The sequence below is a fragment of the Tetrahymena thermophila genome, assembly GCF_000189635.1.
Source record: "Tetrahymena thermophila SB210 genomic scaffold scf_8254466, whole genome shotgun sequence".
In the NCBI taxonomy this organism is placed as follows: domain Eukaryota; phylum Ciliophora; class Oligohymenophorea; order Hymenostomatida; family Tetrahymenidae; genus Tetrahymena; species Tetrahymena thermophila.
The window spans coordinates 54,863-74,694 of NW_002476243.1; the positions used below are offsets into that span (position 1 = coordinate 54,863).

General features: G+C 21.1%; 3 protein-coding genes across 3 annotated transcripts; 1 reads left to right on the forward strand and 2 right to left on the reverse strand. All coding sequences in view use genetic code 6, as the record gives it.

Moving 5' to 3' along the window:
* Positions 1-282: 282 nt before the first annotated feature.
* Positions 283-11,271, reverse strand: TTHERM_000951751 (hypothetical protein; the record flags this gene model as incomplete). Its single annotated transcript, XM_012799479.1, has 30 exons — positions 283-397; positions 584-673; positions 940-1,029; positions 1,291-1,380; positions 1,675-1,764; positions 1,988-2,077; positions 2,371-2,460; positions 2,743-2,832; positions 3,125-3,214; positions 3,402-3,485; positions 3,769-3,843; positions 5,075-5,164; positions 5,445-5,534; positions 5,813-5,902; positions 6,190-6,279; positions 6,545-6,634; positions 7,115-7,204; positions 7,482-7,571; positions 7,761-7,850; positions 8,114-8,203; positions 8,326-8,415; positions 8,597-8,686; positions 8,958-9,047; positions 9,466-9,555; positions 9,810-9,899; positions 10,182-10,271; positions 10,521-10,610; positions 10,887-10,970; positions 11,126-11,175; positions 11,233-11,271. The coding sequence occupies 30 exons, from the start codon at positions 11,269-11,271 to the stop codon at positions 283-285; spliced, it is 2,607 nt and encodes an 868-aa protein (XP_012654933.1).
* A 377-nt stretch (positions 11,272-11,648) lies between these two features.
* On the reverse strand, positions 11,649-16,577 carry TTHERM_00951770 (ABC transporter C family protein; the record flags this gene model as incomplete). The annotated part of the gene is made up of 6 exons (XM_001022819.1): positions 11,649-13,101; positions 13,227-13,732; positions 13,848-14,698; positions 14,758-15,120; positions 15,180-15,597; positions 15,663-16,577. 6 exons carry the CDS (start codon positions 16,575-16,577, stop codon positions 11,649-11,651), a joined length of 4,506 nt encoding a protein of 1,501 aa, XP_001022819.1.
* A 2,568-nt stretch (positions 16,578-19,145) lies between these two features.
* Positions 19,146-19,613, forward strand: TTHERM_00951790 (transmembrane protein, putative; the record flags this gene model as incomplete). Its single annotated transcript, XM_001022821.2, has 1 exon — positions 19,146-19,613. The coding sequence occupies one exon, from the start codon at positions 19,146-19,148 to the stop codon at positions 19,611-19,613; it is 468 nt and encodes a 155-aa protein (XP_001022821.2).
* Between the last annotated feature and the right edge of the window lie 219 nt (positions 19,614-19,832).

A 19,832-nucleotide genomic window follows, 5' to 3' on the forward strand; every position in this document is an offset into this window, starting at 1 on the left:
TGGTTTTTGAATAATTATTTGTAAAAAAAATAATTTTGTTAATTAGTTTATTTCTATTAGTACTAAAATCAACTGTTATTTTATAAAATAATTAAAAAAACATATTTAAAATTTCTTAAAATAAAAATATTTTTCATTTCATGTTATTTTTAAAATAATATTCCTTTTTTACTAAATAATTTAAATATACAAAAAAATAAATTGGGCACCTCTATATATTGGGCAAATTTAATTGGTCCCGAGGTGCCCAATATAGACAAGTTGCACTGTATATTATAATATTCAAATTTATTAATAGATATTAGTCCTTTTTTCTATTTTTAAGTCAACTAATCTTTTTGATTTAAGACACTTTACTTTCATTTATTCTAACTAAGAATAATAGAATTGGTTGCACCTTTTAATATAAATTATTGTAAATAACTAAAAAATAAATAGAAAAAATGTTAAAATAAAATTTTATATATTAAATCGATAAATAAAAAAAAGCTTATCATAATAAAATATAACAAGTAACATAAATCAAATCAACAATTAATAAATAAAAAAATTTCACAATCTAAAACAAGTAAATTATTTTTACTAAAGATTAAGTGTTAAATTTGAAAGATTAGTGCACTTTCCTAAACCTGAACCTAAATCTGATGCACCTATAAGGTCAATTTAATTGTATCTTTTTAAATATTAAGGAAAAAATATATTGTTAATTAATTAATTAATTAAAAGGAAAAAATGAAAAGAAAAAGTTGAAAATGAAAAATGAGTTAAATTAACAAAAAAATATAGAAAGAAAGAAAAAAACAAACAAAATAAAAACAAAAATAAATCATATAAAAAGCTAATTAATAAATAAATTAAAAGAGTTTGTAAAATAGTTTTAAATTAATTTTTATTTTAAAAAATATCACAATCCAAAATAAATAAATAAACTGTTTTTACGCAAGTTAAAGTTCGAAATTAGAGAGATTAGTGCACTTTTCTAAATCAGAACCTAATTTTGATGCCCCAATTGCACCAATTTAATTGCAACTTATCAAATTTTGTAGAAAAATATAGAGTTAATTAATTAGTTAGAATTAAAAAATGAAGAAAAAATATGAGACAATAACAAATTAATTAATAACTTAAAAGCAAAAGTTTAAAATGAAAAATTGAGTTAAATTGACAAACAAATAAAGAAAGAAAAAAGAAAAAAAATCAGAAGAAAAATAAAAATAAATTAAAAGCTAATCATTTTTTTCGTTTTTAAATTAAAAAATATCACAATCTAAAATAAATTAACTGTTTTACGAAAGGTTCAGTTTCAAATATTAGAGATTAATGCACTTTCCTAAACTAGAACTTAATCCAGATGCACCTTCATTACCTATAGAATTTTCCCTTTTTAGATATTGAAGAAAAAATATACAGTTAGTAAATTAGTAAGAAGGAAAAAATGAAGAAAAAATATGAAACAATAAGAAATTAACTAATCAATTACTTAAAAGCAAAAGCTAAAAAGTTAAAAATGAGTTAAATAAATTTCAAGAAAATAAAAAAAGAAAGAAAAAAACAATAGAATAAAAAACAAGAAGAAAAATAAATCAAATTAAAATCTAATAAGTAAATTAAAAGAGTTAATTTTTTATTTTAATTCAAAAAATATCACAATCAAATACAAGTAAACTTTCTTACTAAAGCTAAAGTTTTAAATTTGAGAGATTATTGCAGTTTGCTAAATTAAAACATAAGCCTGATGCACCTTCATCACCAATTTAATTAAACCTTTTTAAATATTAAAAATAATATGAAACTATAAGAAATTAATTAATAATCAAAAGCTGAAAATGAAATAATGAGTATAATTAACAAAGAAACAAAAAAAATAAATAATATAAAAAAGAAAATCATATAAAAAGCTATTAAATAAATTAAAATTGTTATTTTGTTTTAAATCCTTTTTTATATTAAAAAATATCCTCATCCATTACAAATAAATTGTTTTTACTAAAAACTAAGTGTCAAATTTGAGAGATTAGTGCACTTTCCTAAACTTTTACCAAAGCCTAATGCTCCCATTTTACCAATTATATTTTAACTTTATAAATATTGAAGAAAAATATTTAGTTAATTAATTAGATAGAGGGAAAAAATGAAAAAAAAATAAATATGAAACAATAAGAAATTAATTAAAAATAAAAGCAAAAGTTGAATATTAAAAAACGAGTTAAATTAACAATCAATAATAGAGAAAAAAGAAAAAAAACAAGCATAAGAAAAAGAAATATAAATCAAATAAAAAGCTAATAAATAAATTAAAAAAGTTAGTTTATTCATTTTAAATTTTGTATTCAAAAGTATCACAATAAAAATTAAATAAACTGCTTTTACTCAAGAAAAAGTGTGATATTTGAGAGATTAGTGCACTGTTCTAAACCAGAACCTAAGTTTGATGTACCTTAATCATTTATCTAATTCCACCTTTTTAATTATTGAAGAAAAAATATATAATTAATTAGTTAATTAATTAAAAACGAAGAAAAAGTATGAAATAATAAGAAATAAAGGAATTAATTAAATAAAAGCAAAAGTCGAATATGAAAAAATGAATAAAATACACAAATAGAAAGAAAGAAAAAAAAACAATAGAGTAAAAAATCAAATAAAAATCTTATAAATAAATTAATAGAGTTAGTTATTTTATTTTAAATTCCTTTTTATATTAAAAAATATCACAATCCAAAACAAGTAAACTGCATTTACGAAAGATCAAGTGTCAAATTTGAGAGATTACTGCACTTACCTAAACTAGTACCTAAAACTGATGCACCTAAATCGCCAATTTAATTTTTACTTTTTAAATGTTGAAGAAAAAAATTATTATTAATTAGTTATTTAGAAGTAGAAGGAAAAAATGAAGAAATTTATGAAATAATAAGAAATTAATTAGTCATTAAAGTAAAAGTAGAAAACTAAAAAATTAATAAAATTAACAAAAAAACAAATAAAAAAACAAGCTGAATAAAAAAAGATAAAGAAATCAAATAAAAATCTAATAAATAAATTAAAATAGTTAGTTATATTGTTTTAAATTCATTTTTATATTAAAAAATATCCTAATCCTAAACAAATAAACTATTTTTACTCAAGAAAAAGTGTTAAAGATGAGAGATTAGTACACATTTTTAAACCATAACCTAAGCCTGATAGACCTTTATTACTAATTTTATTTTAACTTTTTAAATATTGAAAAAAGATATTTAGTTAATTAGTTAGTTAGTTAGTTACAAGGAAAAAATAAAGAAAAAATATGAAATAATAAAAATTGAACTAATCGAGAAAAGAAGCAAAAGTTGAAAATAAAAAATGAGTATAATTAATAATAAAGAAAGAAAGAAAAAATAAGTATAAACTGTTTTTACTTAAGATCAATTCTCAATTTTAAGAGATTAGTGCACTTTGCTAAACCAGAACCTAAGCTTGATGCATCTTTATCACTAATTTTACTTTTTAAATATTGAAGAAAGATATTTAATTAATTAGTTATCTTGAAGGAAAAAATGAAGAAAAAATATGAAATGATAAAAATTGTATGAATTAATTAATAAGAAAACTAAAATTAGAAATTGAAATTGAAAAAATAAGTTAAATTAATAATAAAGAAAGAAAGAAAAAACAACAAATTAAAATAAATAAAAAGCTAATAAATAAATTAAAAGAGTTAGCTATATTGTTTGAAGGCTTTATATGAAATAATATCACAATACAAAACAAATAAATTGATTTTACCTAGGACTAAGTTTCAAATTAAAGAAATTAAGGAACTTTCTTAAGAGAGAACCTTCATTACCATTTTAATTTCCACTTTTTAAATATTAAAGAAAAAATATATAGTTAGTTTCTTAGTTAGTTAGAAGGAAAAAAAGAAGAAAGAATATCAAATATAAAAAATGAGTAATTAATGATCAATATAAAAATTTAGTGAAAGTTAAGTTAAAATAATAAAAAATATTTTTATAAATAAAAATTAATGAATTTTGATAATTTATATTTGAAACATAATATTGTAAATAACTTGAAAGTTAAATATAAAAAATATTAATAAATTAAAAAAACCTCAGAAAAATATCAAGAACCTGATGCAATTAAAATGAAGAGTTTAAAAACTATTTTTATTTAAAAAAATAGATTTAAACAATAGTATTAAAAAAATAAATATTTACTTCTTTTAGGTTTTTAAAATAATTTTTCTCTAATATCATTTTCTTTTTCAATAATATTGAATTGCAATTTGTAGAAATTTAATTAATAATTATATTAATAAATTAAAAGAACAAACAAATTATATTAATTATCAAATATAAATTTATAAATTTCCTTTTACGAAGAGATATCAAAAAAAACTTAGCATAACCTTATTATAGCTCTTCTTGGATAATTATTTCTTGTATTAAGAAATATATATTTAATAAAATAATAAATATTATTTAATAAAAAATATTAAAAGAAATAAAAAAAGGTTTGAAGCAGGTTTAGAACCTTATAGAAGAAAAAAATAAAAAATGTTTAATCAAAGATCCAGGAATTAAATTCTTAATTCTCCACTTCCATAAGAATTTAATACCTGGAATTGCTATATAAAAATAATAATAAATATATCAAATTGTATTTAATTTAATTATGCTATCACAAAATAATAAATAATAAACATTTTATTTATATTATTCAAATACTAAATATTTATTCATCCTTATTTCAAAACTTGTTTATTGTCAAATAAAGTCTATTTAAAAGAGAACTAATCTTTTTGATTTAAGACACTTTTTTAATATTTTCTATAATTTTAATTTATTGATTTAGATTTCCCTATTATTTTTAATTCAAATAAAACATTAAATAAAATAAAATAAATAGAACAAAACTTTTAAATTAAAAATCATATTTAAAATTAATAAATAAAAAAATTAGCATAAATGAAAGAAAAAGAAAAATAAATCAATTAAAAAGCTAATTAATAAGTAAAAAGTGTTATATTATTTTAAATTCATTTTTATAATTCAACATAGCATAATCTAAAACAAATAAATATTTTTACTTAAGAGAAAGTGTCAAATTAGAGAGATTAGGGCAATTTGCTAAAGTAGAACATAAGCCTGATGCACCAATTGCACCAATTTTATTGAAACTTTTTATATCGAAGAAAAAATTTATTATTAATAAGTAAGAAGGAAAAAATGAAGCAAAAATAATAAGAAATGAATTAATTTTTTATAATAAAAGCAAAATTTGAAAATAAAAAATGAGTTGAATTAAGAAATATAGAAAAGAGAAAAAAAAATAATCCCAATAAAAAAGAAAAATAAATCAAATATAATCCAAATAAGAAAACAAAATTAGTAATATTGTTTTAAATTCATTTTTATAAATAGAAATATCACAATCCAAAACAAATAAACTGTTTTTACGAAAGATCAAGTGTCAAATTAGAGAGGTTAGTGCAATTTTCTAAAGCAGAACCTAAGTATGATGCACCAATTTCACCAATTTCATTTACCCTTTTTAAATATTGAAGAAAAAATAAAAAATTAATTAGTTGATAAAGGAAGAAGAAAAAAAAATAATAATAAATGAATTAATTAATTAAACATAAAACAAAATTTGAAAATTAAATGAGTTAAATTAAGAAAGATAGAAAAAGAAATATATACACAAGTACAAAAAAAAGGAAAAGAAAAATAAATCAAATAAAATGCTAATAAACAAATTAAAAAAGTTATAAATTCATTTATTAAACTAAAAATATCACAATCCAAAATAAATAAATTGTTTTTACTAAAGTTTAAGTGTCAAATTAGAGAGATTAGTGTAATTTACTAAAGCACAACCTAAGCTTGATGCACCTTCATCACCAATTTAACTCCTACTTTTTAAATATTGAAGAAAAAATATATCATTAATTAATTAATTAGTTATAACAAAAATAAAATAATAATATGAACTAATTAATAATAATAAAAGCAAAATTAAAAAATAAAATCAGTTAAATTAAGAAAGATAGAAAAAAATAAATAAAAAAGTGCAATAAAAAAGAAAAAGAAAAATAAATCAAATAAAATGTTAATAAATAATTTAAAAAAGTTTTTTTATTTTAAATTCATTTTTATAACTAAAAATATCACAATTAAAAACAAACAAATAAACTTTTTTTACTAAAGATCTAGTGTCAAATTGGAGAGATTAGTGCAATTTGCTAAAGCAGAACCTAAACCTGATGCACCAATTGCACTAATTTAATTGCAACTTTATAAATATTGAAGAAAAATAAGAATTATTAGTTAGAAGGAAAAAATGAAGAAAAAATAATAGTAATAAGTGAAATAATTAACAAAAATAAAAGTAAAATTTGAAAATAAAAATAATTTAAATTAAGAAAGATAAAAAAAATAAATATACAAATGCAATAAAAAAGAAATAGAAAAATAAATAAAATAAAAAAGTTATATTTATTTTTATTCATTTTAAAAACTAAAAATATCACAATCCAAAACAAATAAACTGTTTTTACTTAAGTTCAAGTGTCAAATTAGAGAGATTAGTGCAATTTGCTAAACCAAAACCTAAGCCTGATGCACCTTCATCACCAATTTTATTGCAACTTTTTAAATATTGAAGAAAAAATTAATAATTAATCAGTTGAAAATATTAAAATAAAAAAAATAGATAAAAAGTAATTAATGAGCTAACTCAAAATTTCGGAAATTACAAAGGTAAAAACTTTAACCCAAACTACAAAAGCCATAAAAAATATATAATTAAATTATTAAATAAAATAAAAGGTGAGGAAATAAATTAAATTGTGATTATATATTATTTGTAGACCAGTCTTGGCACTTATTGAATTGAATTGAATTAATCAGTTGATAAAAAAAAATGAAAAAAAATAATAAGAATTGAATTAATTGAAAATAATAAAGCAAAATTTGAAAATAAAAAATGAGTTAAATTAAGAAAGATAGAAATCATAAAAAAAACAAGTATAATAAAAAAGAAAATAATAAAATGCTAATAAACAAATGAAAAGAGTTATTTTGTTTTAAATTAATTATTATAACTATAATAAATAAACTGTTTTTACTGAAGACTAAGTGTCAAATTAGAGAGATTAATGCAATTTGCTAAAGCAGAACCTAAGCCTGATGCACCATTTGCACCAATTTAATTGCAACTTTTTAAATATTGAAGAAAAATATAAATTTTTAGTTATTTAGAAGGAAAAAATGAAAAAAAAAAAAATTAATTAATTAATAATAATAAAAGCAAAATTAAAAAAAATGAGTTAAAATAAGTAAGATAGAAAAATAAATACACAAATACAATAAAAAAGAAAAATAAATCAAATAAATAAATAATTAATAAATAAATAAATTAAAAAAGTTTTATTATTTTAAATTCATTATTTTAACTAGAAATATCCCAATCCAAAATAAATAAACTATTTTTACCGAAGACTAAGTTTCAAATTAGAGAGATTAATGCAATTTGCTAAAGCATAACCTAAGCTTAATACACCATCCACACCAATTTAATTCTAACTTTTAAATATTGAAGAAAAAATATACATCTTAGTATAAAGAAAAAATGAAGAAAAAAAAATAAATTAATTAACAATAATAAAAGCAAAATTAAAATCAAATAAAATGCTAATAAGCAAATTAAAAAAGTTTTAAATTCATTTTTATAACTAGAAATATCACAATCCAAGGCAAATAAACTGTTTTTACTTAAGATTAAGTGCCAAATTAGAGAGATTAGTGCAATTTGCTAAAGCAGAACCTAAACCTGATGCACCATTTGCACCAATTTAATTGCAACTTTTTAAATATTGATGAAAAAATATAAAATATTTAATATAAGTTAAGAAATGAATTAATTCTTAAAATAAAAGCAAAATTTTGAAATAAAAAATAAGTTAAATTAAGAAAGATAAATTAATAAAAAAAAAAAGCAAGTACAATAAAAAAGAAAAAGAAAAATAAATCAAATAAAATTCTAATAAATAAAAAGAGTTTTATTATTTTAAACTCCTATTTAAAAATAAAAATATCCAAATCCAAAACAAATAAACTATTTTTACTCAAGCTAAAGTGTCAAATTTGAGAGATTAGCGCAATTTGTTAAAGCAAAACCTAAGTCTGATGCGCCTTCATCACGAATTTAATTGGAACTTTTTAAATAATAAGTACTATTAAAAAAAGAAAAATAAATCAAATAAATGCTAATAAAAAGTTATAAATTTATTGTTATAACTAGAAATATCAATATCCAAAGCAAATAAACTGTTTTTACTTAAGATTAAGAGTCAAATTAGAGAGATTAGTGCAAATTGCTAAAGCAGAGCCTAAGTATTATGCACCATTTGCACCAATTTAATTGTAACTTTTTAAATATTAAAGAAAAAATATATAATATTTTATTTTAATTAGAAGGGAAAAATGAAGAAAAAATAATAAGAAATGAATTAATTTATAATCACAAAAGCAAAATTTGAAAATAAAAATGAGTTAAATTAAGAAAGATAGATAACAAAAAAAAAACAAAACAAATAAACAATTTTTACTCAAGACTAAGTGTCAAATTAGAGAGATTAGTCCAATTTACTAAAGGAAAATATAAGTCTGATGCACTAATTGAACCAATTTTATTATTACTTATTAAATATTGAAACAAAAATAATTAGCTAGTAAGAAAGAAAAAAATAATAATTGAATTAATTAATAACAATAATGATAAAAGCAAAATTTTAAAATAAAAAAATGAATTAAATTAATAAATAAAGATAGGGAAAAAAAAAGCACACAATTAAAAGAAAAAAGAAAAATAAATAAAATAAAATGCGAATCAATATATAAAAAGAGTTTAATTAAATTGATTTTTAAAACTAAAAATATAACAATCTAAAACAAATAGACTGTTTTTACCAAAGATAAAGAGCCAAATTAGAGAGTGTAGTGCAATTTGATAAAGCAGGACCTTAGTTTGATGCATAAATTGCATCAATTTTATTATGACTTTTAAATATTGAAGAAAAAATATATAATTAATTAGTCTGTTTGAAGGAAAAATTAAAGAAAAAATAAGAAGAAATGAATTTATTAATAATAATTAAGCAAAGTTAAAAAATAAAAAATGAGTTAAATTAAAAAACATAGAGAAAAAAAACATAAGATATAATAGATATTGGTAACACGAACTCAGTAGAATAGTTTCCCATTTTGACGAATTTTCATGTATTTATAAATACGTGAAAATTCATCAAAATGGGAAACTATTATACTGAGTTGTGTTGCCAATATCTATTAAATCATAAGTAATAAAATACAAAAATAAAAAATATATCAAATAAATTGCAATTAAAAGAGTTGTTTTATTTTAAATTCATTTTTTAACTCTAAATATCACAATCAGAAACAAATAAACTGTTCTTACGTAAGATTGAGTCTCAGATTAGAGAGATTAGTGCAATTTGTTAAAGCAGAACATAAGCCTTATGCACCAATTGCACCAATTTAATTCATACTATTAAAATATTGTAGAAAAACAAAACATTAATTAGTTAGTTAGAAGGAAAAAATAATAAGAAATTAATTAATTAATAATAATAAAAGCAAAATATGAAAATAAAAAATGAATTAAATTAAAAAAAACACACAGGTACAATAAAAAAATAAAAGTAAAATGCTAGTAAACAAATAAAAAGAGTTTCTTGCTTTATTTTAAATTAATTTTATAACTATAAATATCACAATCAAAAACAAATAAACTATTTTTACTTAAGATTAAGTGTCAGATTACAGAGATTAGTGCATTTTGCTAAAGCAGAACCTAAGTCTGATGCGCCTTCATCACCAATTTAATTGGAACTTTTTAAATATTGTAGAAAAAAATAAATTAATAATTAGTTAGAAGGAAAAATGAAGAAAAAATAATAAGAAATGAATTAATTAATAATAATAGCAAATTTTGAAAATAAACAATGAGATAAATAAAGAAAGATAGAAGAAAAAAAAAACACACACACACAAGTAAAAGAAAAAGAAAAAGAAAAATAAATTGCTTATAAACAAATACAAAGAGTTATTTTATTTTAAATAAATTTTAAAAACTAAAAATATCACAATCTAAAACAAATAAACTGTTTTTACGAAAGATAAAGTTTCAAATTAGAGAGATTAGTGCAATTTGCTAAGCCATAACCTAAGCATGTAGCACCTTCATTACCAATTTAATTGGAACTTTTTAAATATCAAAAAAAAAGAGTATTTAATAAATTAGTTAGAAAGAAAAAATTAAGAAAAAATAAATTAATTTATTAAAATAAAAGTAAAATTTGAAAATAAAAAAATTAAGAAAGATACAAATCAAATAAAAATATGCAAGTTCAAAAAAAAAAGAAAAATAAATAAAATTAAATGAGTTATATTTTTTTAAAATTATTTTTATCATTAAAAATAGCACAATCCAAACAAATAAACTATTTTTACTCAAGATTAAGTATCAAATTAGAGAGATTAGTGCAACTTCCTAAAGCATAACCTAATCCTGATGCACTTTGATTAGCAATTTAATTCTTACTTTTTAAATATTGTAGGAAAAAGTATAAATTTAGTTAGTTTGATGAAAAAAATTAAATTAATATTTTATAATAAAAGCAAAATTTGATAATAAAAAAATGATTAAAATTAAGAAAGATAGTAATAATAAATAAAAAACCCAATTACAAAAATAAAGAAAAATAAATCAAATCAAATAAAATGCAAATAAACAAATAAAAAGTGTTATATTTTTTTGAAAATTCATTTTTATAACCAAAAATATTTCATAATCCAAAATAAATAAACTATTTTTACTTAAGATTAAGAGTCAAATTTGAGAGATTAGTGCAATTTGCTAAAGCAGGACCTAAAAATATTGCACCAATTGCATTAATTTAACTTTTAAATATTGTACAAAAAATAAAAAACGTTAGTTAGAAGGAAAAAATAAAGAAAAAATAATAATAAATGAGAATTGCTAGTAATTAATAAATCGTAAGTTAAGTATTTAGAAAGTATTAATAATAATAATAATATTTTTTAATTAAATATACTAAAGATCAATATGGAGAGCATTATGAGACTAAAGTGAAGAGTTTAAAAACTTTTTATATTATTAAAAATAAATTTATAGATTATTGATAAAAAAATAAATAATTACTTTATCTAAATTATTGTAAATTTTAATCTATTATATCATTTATTTTTTTTTTTCAAAAATATTTAATTGAAATTTAATTAATTATAAATGGATAAAAACAATACATAAATTATGTGAATTTATAAATTTGCTTTTAGTAAGAGATATCACAAAAAAGTAAGTTTAAAATTCATTATTTAATATATAATACCACATTTCAAAATTTGTACTTAAAATTAAAAAAGGAAATACAGATATGTATGTATTATTAAAAATTAAAAATTTTAAAACAAAAACTTATTAATTTTTGAATCGACTATATTTATATATATTTAGATATAAAATATACTTAATAAAATTATAAATCATATTTTATTTTTAATTTTAGTTTAAAAAAATATTTGTTTGTTTAATCCAAAGTTCCTTCCTTCATTTATTCATTTTGGGTGATTTTTTAAAAGCCTATTGAAGAAACCGCCTTCTATCTTTCTTAGCTCATTAACATGACCACATTCAACTATTTTTCCTTTCTCAAGAACAGCTACTCTATCAAATAATTCAATGTTTTCTAATCTGTGTGTAATGACTATTAAAGTTCTGTTTTCTGCAAATTTAAATATTTATTAGTGCAACTCAGCATCAGTTTTAGGATCCATGTTTGAAGTAGCTTCGTCTAGACATACGATTTCTGTTTCTCTTAATATAATTCTTAAGAAATTAACTACTTACTTTTCTCCATTAGATAAATTCTATCCTCCATCTTCTATTTCAAAATCTAAATTGTCTTCATCCTTCTTTTCTTCTTCTTGATTTTATTTAGGAATATTTATTACAGCCTACTATTCATTACTTTGCTCATTGTTTTCCTGTTTATTTTCATTCTTTTTATTACTTTCTCTAATTTTCAAGTTTGTTTCATTTATTTTTTGTTGCATTATCTGACGAGGAATTTTACCTTCAGGATCTAAGTTGTCTTTCAAACTTGCATTGTAAAGGAAACCAAACTAGGGAATAATAGACATTTTTGATCTGAGATCTCTAAGACTATAAGATTTTATATTCTTTCCATAGACATAGATACTGCCATGCTGAATTGGATACATGCCAAAGAGAGTATTTAATATAGAAGTTTTACCAGAGCCAGTTCTTCCACAGAATGCTATTTTTTCTCCTTTTCTAATTTTAAGGCAAACATCCTTCAATGCAAACTAAACTTCAGTAGATTCTTTAGAAATATCTGTGTTTTCTTTAATTTCATCATAAGTGATAAAAACATTCTCAAACTCAATTGCAATCTCTTTATCTCTTTTCTTGTGAGATTCCTCATCTTACTAGATACTTTCTTCAGGTAGTTCTATTTTATCGAGATCCTCTTAGTCGTTATTGAAATATTATCTGAGACGTTCGACTGAAACCATGTTTTGCTCAACATTACAGAAAAATTGAATAAGATCAGTGAATTAGGAAGATAGTAGCATAGAATAAGTAAGGCACATTGATATTGAGATGTAATCAAAATCAAAATTGAATCCTACCAATACCATACTGGTAACTGCAACACATACGAATAAGAAATTGCTGACAAAAAGCAATCTGATAGACATCCAAATTTGAATAGCTTCAGTAATAAGGAAGGTATTTACACTGTCATTTAATTTTTCCATATATTCTTTCAAAACAAGTCTTTCTCTATCAAAAGATCTTATCAATATCACTCCTTTGCATGCTTCTCCTAAATTTGTTAACAGTCTGCCAGAATTGACTGAATTTAGTCTTTTAATTTCTCTGTTTGAAAGTCTAAAAAGCTTCTAAATAAAGTAAACGATGAAAATTGAGATTATGATAAAAACAATCAGCCATGGAAGCTAAATCAGAATACCAATAGGATAACTTTTATAATTAAAAATAAATTAATTAAATTGGAAATCTCAATTAAAATTTAGCTTAAATTTGATAATTTTTTTAAAAATATTTCATTCTTAAAATATTTAAAGAAAAAAATAAATATTATTTACCCTATTGTATTAGTAAAGTACTTTAAAAATATTTGACAACTCCAGGGCAGATTATCTTCGATGTTAAGAATATCATCTGAAAGTCTATTAACTATTCTACCAGGTGGGTTTTTATCAAAGAATAGCATTTTGCTGTAAATAAGGCTTTTATTAAGTCTACTGAACATCTATTAGGCGCTGCGTAAAGCACAAACATTATAGAAAAAGGCTCTAGCAACAGCCATTCCCAAATTCAAAAGGATAAAAAATAAATAAGTTTTAGTAAAAGTATGGAACATACTATTTATTTTTTCAAAGAAAGGACTTGAAGTTGAAACTTAATCTCTCAGCCAGAAATCTGTAAGCATGGAAGCAGCCTACATCATAAGACTTGATAAAATAAAGATAATAAGAAAAGCTACACTCATCGATTTAATGTAAGTTGAGAACGTCTCTGCTTTAATACTTCCTTTTTCTCTTTCTTCTTCTTACTATTTCTTAGTGTCTTCTTCTTCATCAACTATTTTCTAATAAAATAATAAAAAAATATCTTAAAATTTGTTTAAATTTTTGCTATTTTTGTTTTTTTGTTTGTTTTAAATTTTATCATTTTATTTAAAAGCAAATAAATAAATGAATTACTTAATTCTTGCTGCTCTATTTTTTTCTGATAATTGTGTCTTCTTCAATTTGGCTTGATTTAGATTTTTAGAGAGATCTTTTTTATATTCCAACAGCCTGTATTTCTTCAATTTCATTATTTTTATCATCATCATCTTCTTTATCTAATTACTCATCTGACCCAAGATTCATTTCGAGTTTTTATTTTTATCTTTTAGCTTCTTCTTCCTCTTGTTCTTTGCTTAAACCACTTTTAATAAAATCTTCTATTTCCTATTAGTCATACACTAGAGAACCTTTTTAGAGATAGAAAATTTTATTGATATAGTCTCTCTTAGAAAATATGCTGAAGTGACTCGTTACAAGCAGAACTGTTTTCTTGTATTTTTTTACTAATACATCTACAATAACTGATTAGTAAACTTTTTCTGCGACATGAGCATCCAAGCTACTAAAGATATCATCAAATAAATATATCTCGCAGTTTTAATAAAGAGCTCTGCAAATCGCAATTCTTTGTCTTTAACCTCCACTTAAGTTACCACCACCAGGTCCTACAACTTTTTCATCCTTCTTCTAAAAGGTGCTGAAGTCTACTTTTAAATCGCAAGACTCAATGCATTCATTATACCAAAAAGGATCATATTCCTTACCAAACAAAATATTTTCCTTGATTGTCTTATTTTGCAACCAATGGTTCTGAGAAACGTATCCTATTCTACCATTGACAATAATCTTTTTCTCATAATTTGTCAATCTTTCTTATAAATGAGAATTGTCTATATTTGAAGCAATCAGCGATTCTTATGAATCCATTGAACTTATATCAAGCTCATTCAAAATAGCATGCAAAAGAGCTGATTTTCCAGATCCTATTTCAATTTTTAATATTAATTAATCAATTTTTTCTAATTTTAAAAAATTATTTTACCTATTTTTCCAATGATAATAGCTAGATCACCTTTTTTGACAGTTAAATCTAAAACTTTTAATTAGAATTTATTGTTGTTGGCAGTTTCTGAGCTACTTTCTCCTTCTTGATTAGCAAGTAGAGGATCTTAAATCGTATTTCCCTTTTTTTTTTGTGACTTCTCCTTTTTCTTCTTTTGCTCCTCTTCTTTCTTTTATTTGCTGCTTTTTTTAGTAGGCCAGTCAAACTTCATTTTCCTAATTGATATTGCTAATTAATTAACATTGTTTTGTGCTTCGCTATTTTCTTAAAAGCTTTCTAATAAGCTGTTTGGGCTAGTAGTATTTGTCGCTCTTTAATTTAATTCCAGATCCAAGTTAACAACTTTATTTTAACCAAAAATAAAATTTTATTTATTTATATTTTATATTTGAATTATCTACCATTATTATGATCGATCTCCTTCTCATTCAAAAAGTTCTTAATTCTCCTGTAAGAAACTCTGGCCTTCACCAAATAACCTAGAGTCCAAGGGAGTATTCCTATAGGTACCGTTAATAAGTTAAACAAAGCTATCATGGTAAATACATTAGAATCTTTTAAATCATGACCATCATCAACGAAGCTTACTAAAAAGAAGAACAATAATAAAGAACTCACACAACTCCAAAAAATACTGAGAACTCCATCTAGTATTCTGGTTTTTATCATAATACCCATTTCTTGAGAACGAATTTTTTCTATTTTCTCCTTAAATATCTCCTCCCAACATAAGTACTTAATGCTTTTCATTCCATCGATGACATCTTTGCTCAAGGAGACTCTCTCATCTTTCTTCTTATACAGTTTTGAGTAGAAAATCTAATAAAATAATAAGATAAAAATCATTCCTTTTATTCAAATAAGAAGAGTAATAAAATTATTACACGCATTAATTGAGTGATGATAATGTTGAAGAAAAAAGAACCTAGTAAAATATACAAACCATTGTATATAGATGATCCAATTCTGTAATAAATCAAGAGTAAAACAATGCTCATAGTAATTATGCTTTAGATTGTCTGAACAAAAGCCCAAAATATGTATTATTGCTAGTCAACATCCACTGTCATAATATTATTTGCATCAGGGTTAGAGTCGCTGCTACTTCCTCCTGAACCACCATCGTTGCTGGAACTGGCTGACATTACTTATGTCCTTAATGACTTGCTAAAAACTAAATATTGTAGTGTTGCATAAGCATTCGCTTACCATTTAGTTTAATACCATGAATATCTTGAGTAAAATATATTTTTTAGAATATATCCAACTGAGATGGCTAGCAGCAGAAGACATACTTCAGTCTTTTGTTCACTTTCTCCATTGTAATCCTTAAGAATGTCTGTAATCTTGTCCATAATAAAAACACAACCACAACTTAAAAGAGATTATGAAATGGAATAAAAGAGACCAATTAGAAGATTCTTGCAAGTCATGTTAAAGTAAATCGATCTCAAATTAAAGTTGTTTGGACCAAATTCCTTGGGATTTCTGCTCTTGAATTCTTCGAGCTTCTCTATCAACAGTCTTACTTAAGTAGACTTTGTAATGAATTCTTTGATGTCTTCATTCTAAATTTATTTCTCCTGATCCTGCAGTTCCTTGGTGCGCTTAAATAGTTTAGTGAGAGCAGTGAACATAAAGTTATGCTCTCTGGCTTTGACTTCTGCGTTAGGAAGAACCTCCTTGCAGAAGATATCTCTTTACTTTTTTGTAGGCTCAAGAGAAATAATGTTATGATTAAGAACCTATTTGTCTATATCTACTCCCTCTTTTTTAACTTCTCTATTCAAATAATTCATTCTACTAAGACTTTAATTGATTGAATATGTTTAAAGTTTTTCTATATATTTTTAATATAATTAAATTAATAAAAAGAAGACAGCTAGCTATTTAAATGATATATTTAAACTCATTCAACTCTACAAACAATTCAGTAATAGTTAATCATTTTTTTGAATTTATTTCTATCAAATAATTTACATTTTCAATTATTATGTAATCGATATATTTTTTAAAAAAACTTAAAAAATGTTTTTGAGTCTCTATAAATTCCTTTAAAAACTGAAAAAGTTAAAAAATAGAAGAAAAAGAAAATTCTTAGTTTGACTAAAGAAAGGTATAGATGAGCCTTAGCTTACTAGCCTGTTTACAAACGGATCATAATATCAATTATTAATTTATTTACATTATAATAAAATTTTTTGAGCGTTTATTAACTCTAATTTTATTTGCAATAACTTTTAAATTAATTTATTTCTAGATAGATCTTAAATACACATTCGAGCATAATTTTTTGTATAAATGTCATAAAAATAAACAATAAAAAAAATATTTAAAGCAGTAATAAATATGCCAAAATTGTGACCAAACTTTGCTTTTATCTAAATATTGCATTATCAGATATGTTAAAGATATGATTATGTGCTTTGGAATTTATTAGTAGTTAAATTGTTGCTATCAAATAATTACTTCTAAATGTTCCAGATTTTTGCTTAGATTAATTTCTGGAATTATTCTTTTTGAGAGATGCACATAAAATTGAGAAAAAAATAGTAATCAAATTTATTTATCAAAAACTCCTTTAATTATTTGCTACTATGAAAATTTAAATAGACACCTAAAAATTTTTGGGTTTCTTTTGATAAATTAATTAATTTATTTATTGGATTTTTTATTTTCTTTTAATTTACAATCATAATTCATCAAGTTTGTTTTGTCTTAATTTTAAAAACTTTCATGGACTAATTTTGTTTGCTTAAAATTAAAGAAATATTAATTTTTTTATTTAAATTAATAAAGGATTTTTATATTTTATGTTGTTTGTTTTCTTATTATTATTTAAATTAATATTTTTTTATTATTAATCAAAAATAACAATTTAATCTTTTAATTAAAATAAATTATTTTCTTTGAATTTTTATATTTAATTAATTATTTTTTTCATAAATTTATTTTTCTTCTCTAAAAAAATGAAATAATAAAGAATATAATATGATATATTAAAAGAAGTAATTCGTTTTTTTAATTTACTAAATGTTTATTTGTTTATTCATTTAAAAAGTTTACAATCTCTTCTTTTGTAAATCATATTGATCTGAAAAGTAAATTAACAAAATATTTTTATTTATATTTATTGTTTTTCTTTTTAATTTTATAAAAATTAATTATATTTTTGAATAAAAAACAAAATTAATTGATATATTTTACATTTTAAATTATATTTATTGTTTTTAAATGCACTTTTCAAAATCAGACTTAGCTTTAAAGCTTGTTATACTCTTTTTGATGCTTTTTTCTAATAATTAAAGTCTATTATTAGCTATTAATTAATTTTTAATAGATATAATTTAATTGAGGATTATATCATAAATGGCTTAGGTTCATCAATAGCAAAACTTTAAAATCTTTCAAATTTGATTATCGATCTTTGGTAAAAATTCAATATTTGCTATTTATTTTGATATAGATAGCTCTTTATAAATTAAAAATACAATTTTCTTAGATTAATATTTCTAATGATTAATTTTGCAATAATAATTCCTTGTTATAAAGACATTAAAATATTATCATTAAAACTATTTAATTTAGTGTATCACCTAAATATTAATAGTATTTAAGTGAATTAATTAAATAAGATATTTTTTTTTAATTTAATTTTTCATATTCATTTGCTTTAGTTTTAAATTATGAATACATTTTTAAATGCATATAAACATACTATTTTTTCCTATAAAATAAGAAAAGAATATAATCTTAAAAAACCAATCAGATTTATCAGAAAATATTTGAACCCAAAACAAATTAATTCATTGGTATGTATAATTAATTTTTTTGTTTGCAAATTAGCCTAATTTTTCTTACTGAATTTAATTAACTTAATTCTTTTATATAACTTTTATTTCTGATCAGATTGTCAATTTTTGATTAGAATCTTTTTAAAGAAGGAAAAAAAATAAGTCCAAATGTAATATTTATAGTAGGGAGGAGACTGAGAAAAATGCTAATAATAAAATATGGAACTTCTCTTAAGAATTGAATAGTAATTTTGATAAACTAACCAAACAAGTCAAAACAAACTCCCTTTTAAACTCTGATTATAAATAAATTAAATAGTGCTTCATATTTAACAATATCAACTGCTTTTATGAATGAATAGACTAATCACTCAAATAGTTTTTATTTTAGATAGCCATTCTCTATCTAAACATTCATTTTAAAAACTCAAAAATTTATCATTTAATTAAATAATATAAAATTAATTGCATCCTTTTAAAAGTATCTTTCTCCTTTTTAAATTGAGGTTTTTTGCCTACAAATTAAATAAAGATTAATTAAAATAAAACAATAATAAAAAAATCTTCTCTAAAATGAATAAATAATTCTGTAGTCTATCCATATTGGTTTTATTCACCCTAGTACTATCTGGTTTCTGCTTAAATGATAAAGTATATTAAACTGCAACTAAAGGTTTTTTCGAATGGTAGGCATGTATCATGTTAAAATTCCCGAATATGCCTTAATGTGATGAGATTAAAGATGACAATTCTGCTTTAATTACTTGCTACAATACATATTTTGCATTCTTGTATTATTATGGTTTTCCATCATTTTAATAAATCACTCCTGAATGTAAGGCTTTCTAAAATGATTTAGAAGGTACTATTCTATATAATAATTTTGCTACAACTTATCCTGATTGCTTGAACAGTATCATGGACAAAATTAAATCCTTGTTCCCTTACTCTCCTTTCTTTTATGATAACATCTTACCCATTTTTTTAGAATGTGGTGGCGTATCTGCTGAAGAAACAAAATAGATCAATAATTAAATATGAAAAAGAATTAAAATAATAATATTATTTATTATCTATTTTTTATTACTCATTCATTATTATATATAATTTAAGTATTAAAATATTTTTTTTATAACAAGTTTTATAGCTTAAGCTCTTTATTATTTAAGTAAATTTATGAAAATTTGTTTGTTTAATTAAAAAAAACAATAGATTTGAATATAGAAATAAATTAAATATTTAGCTCTTAATTAAAATAAT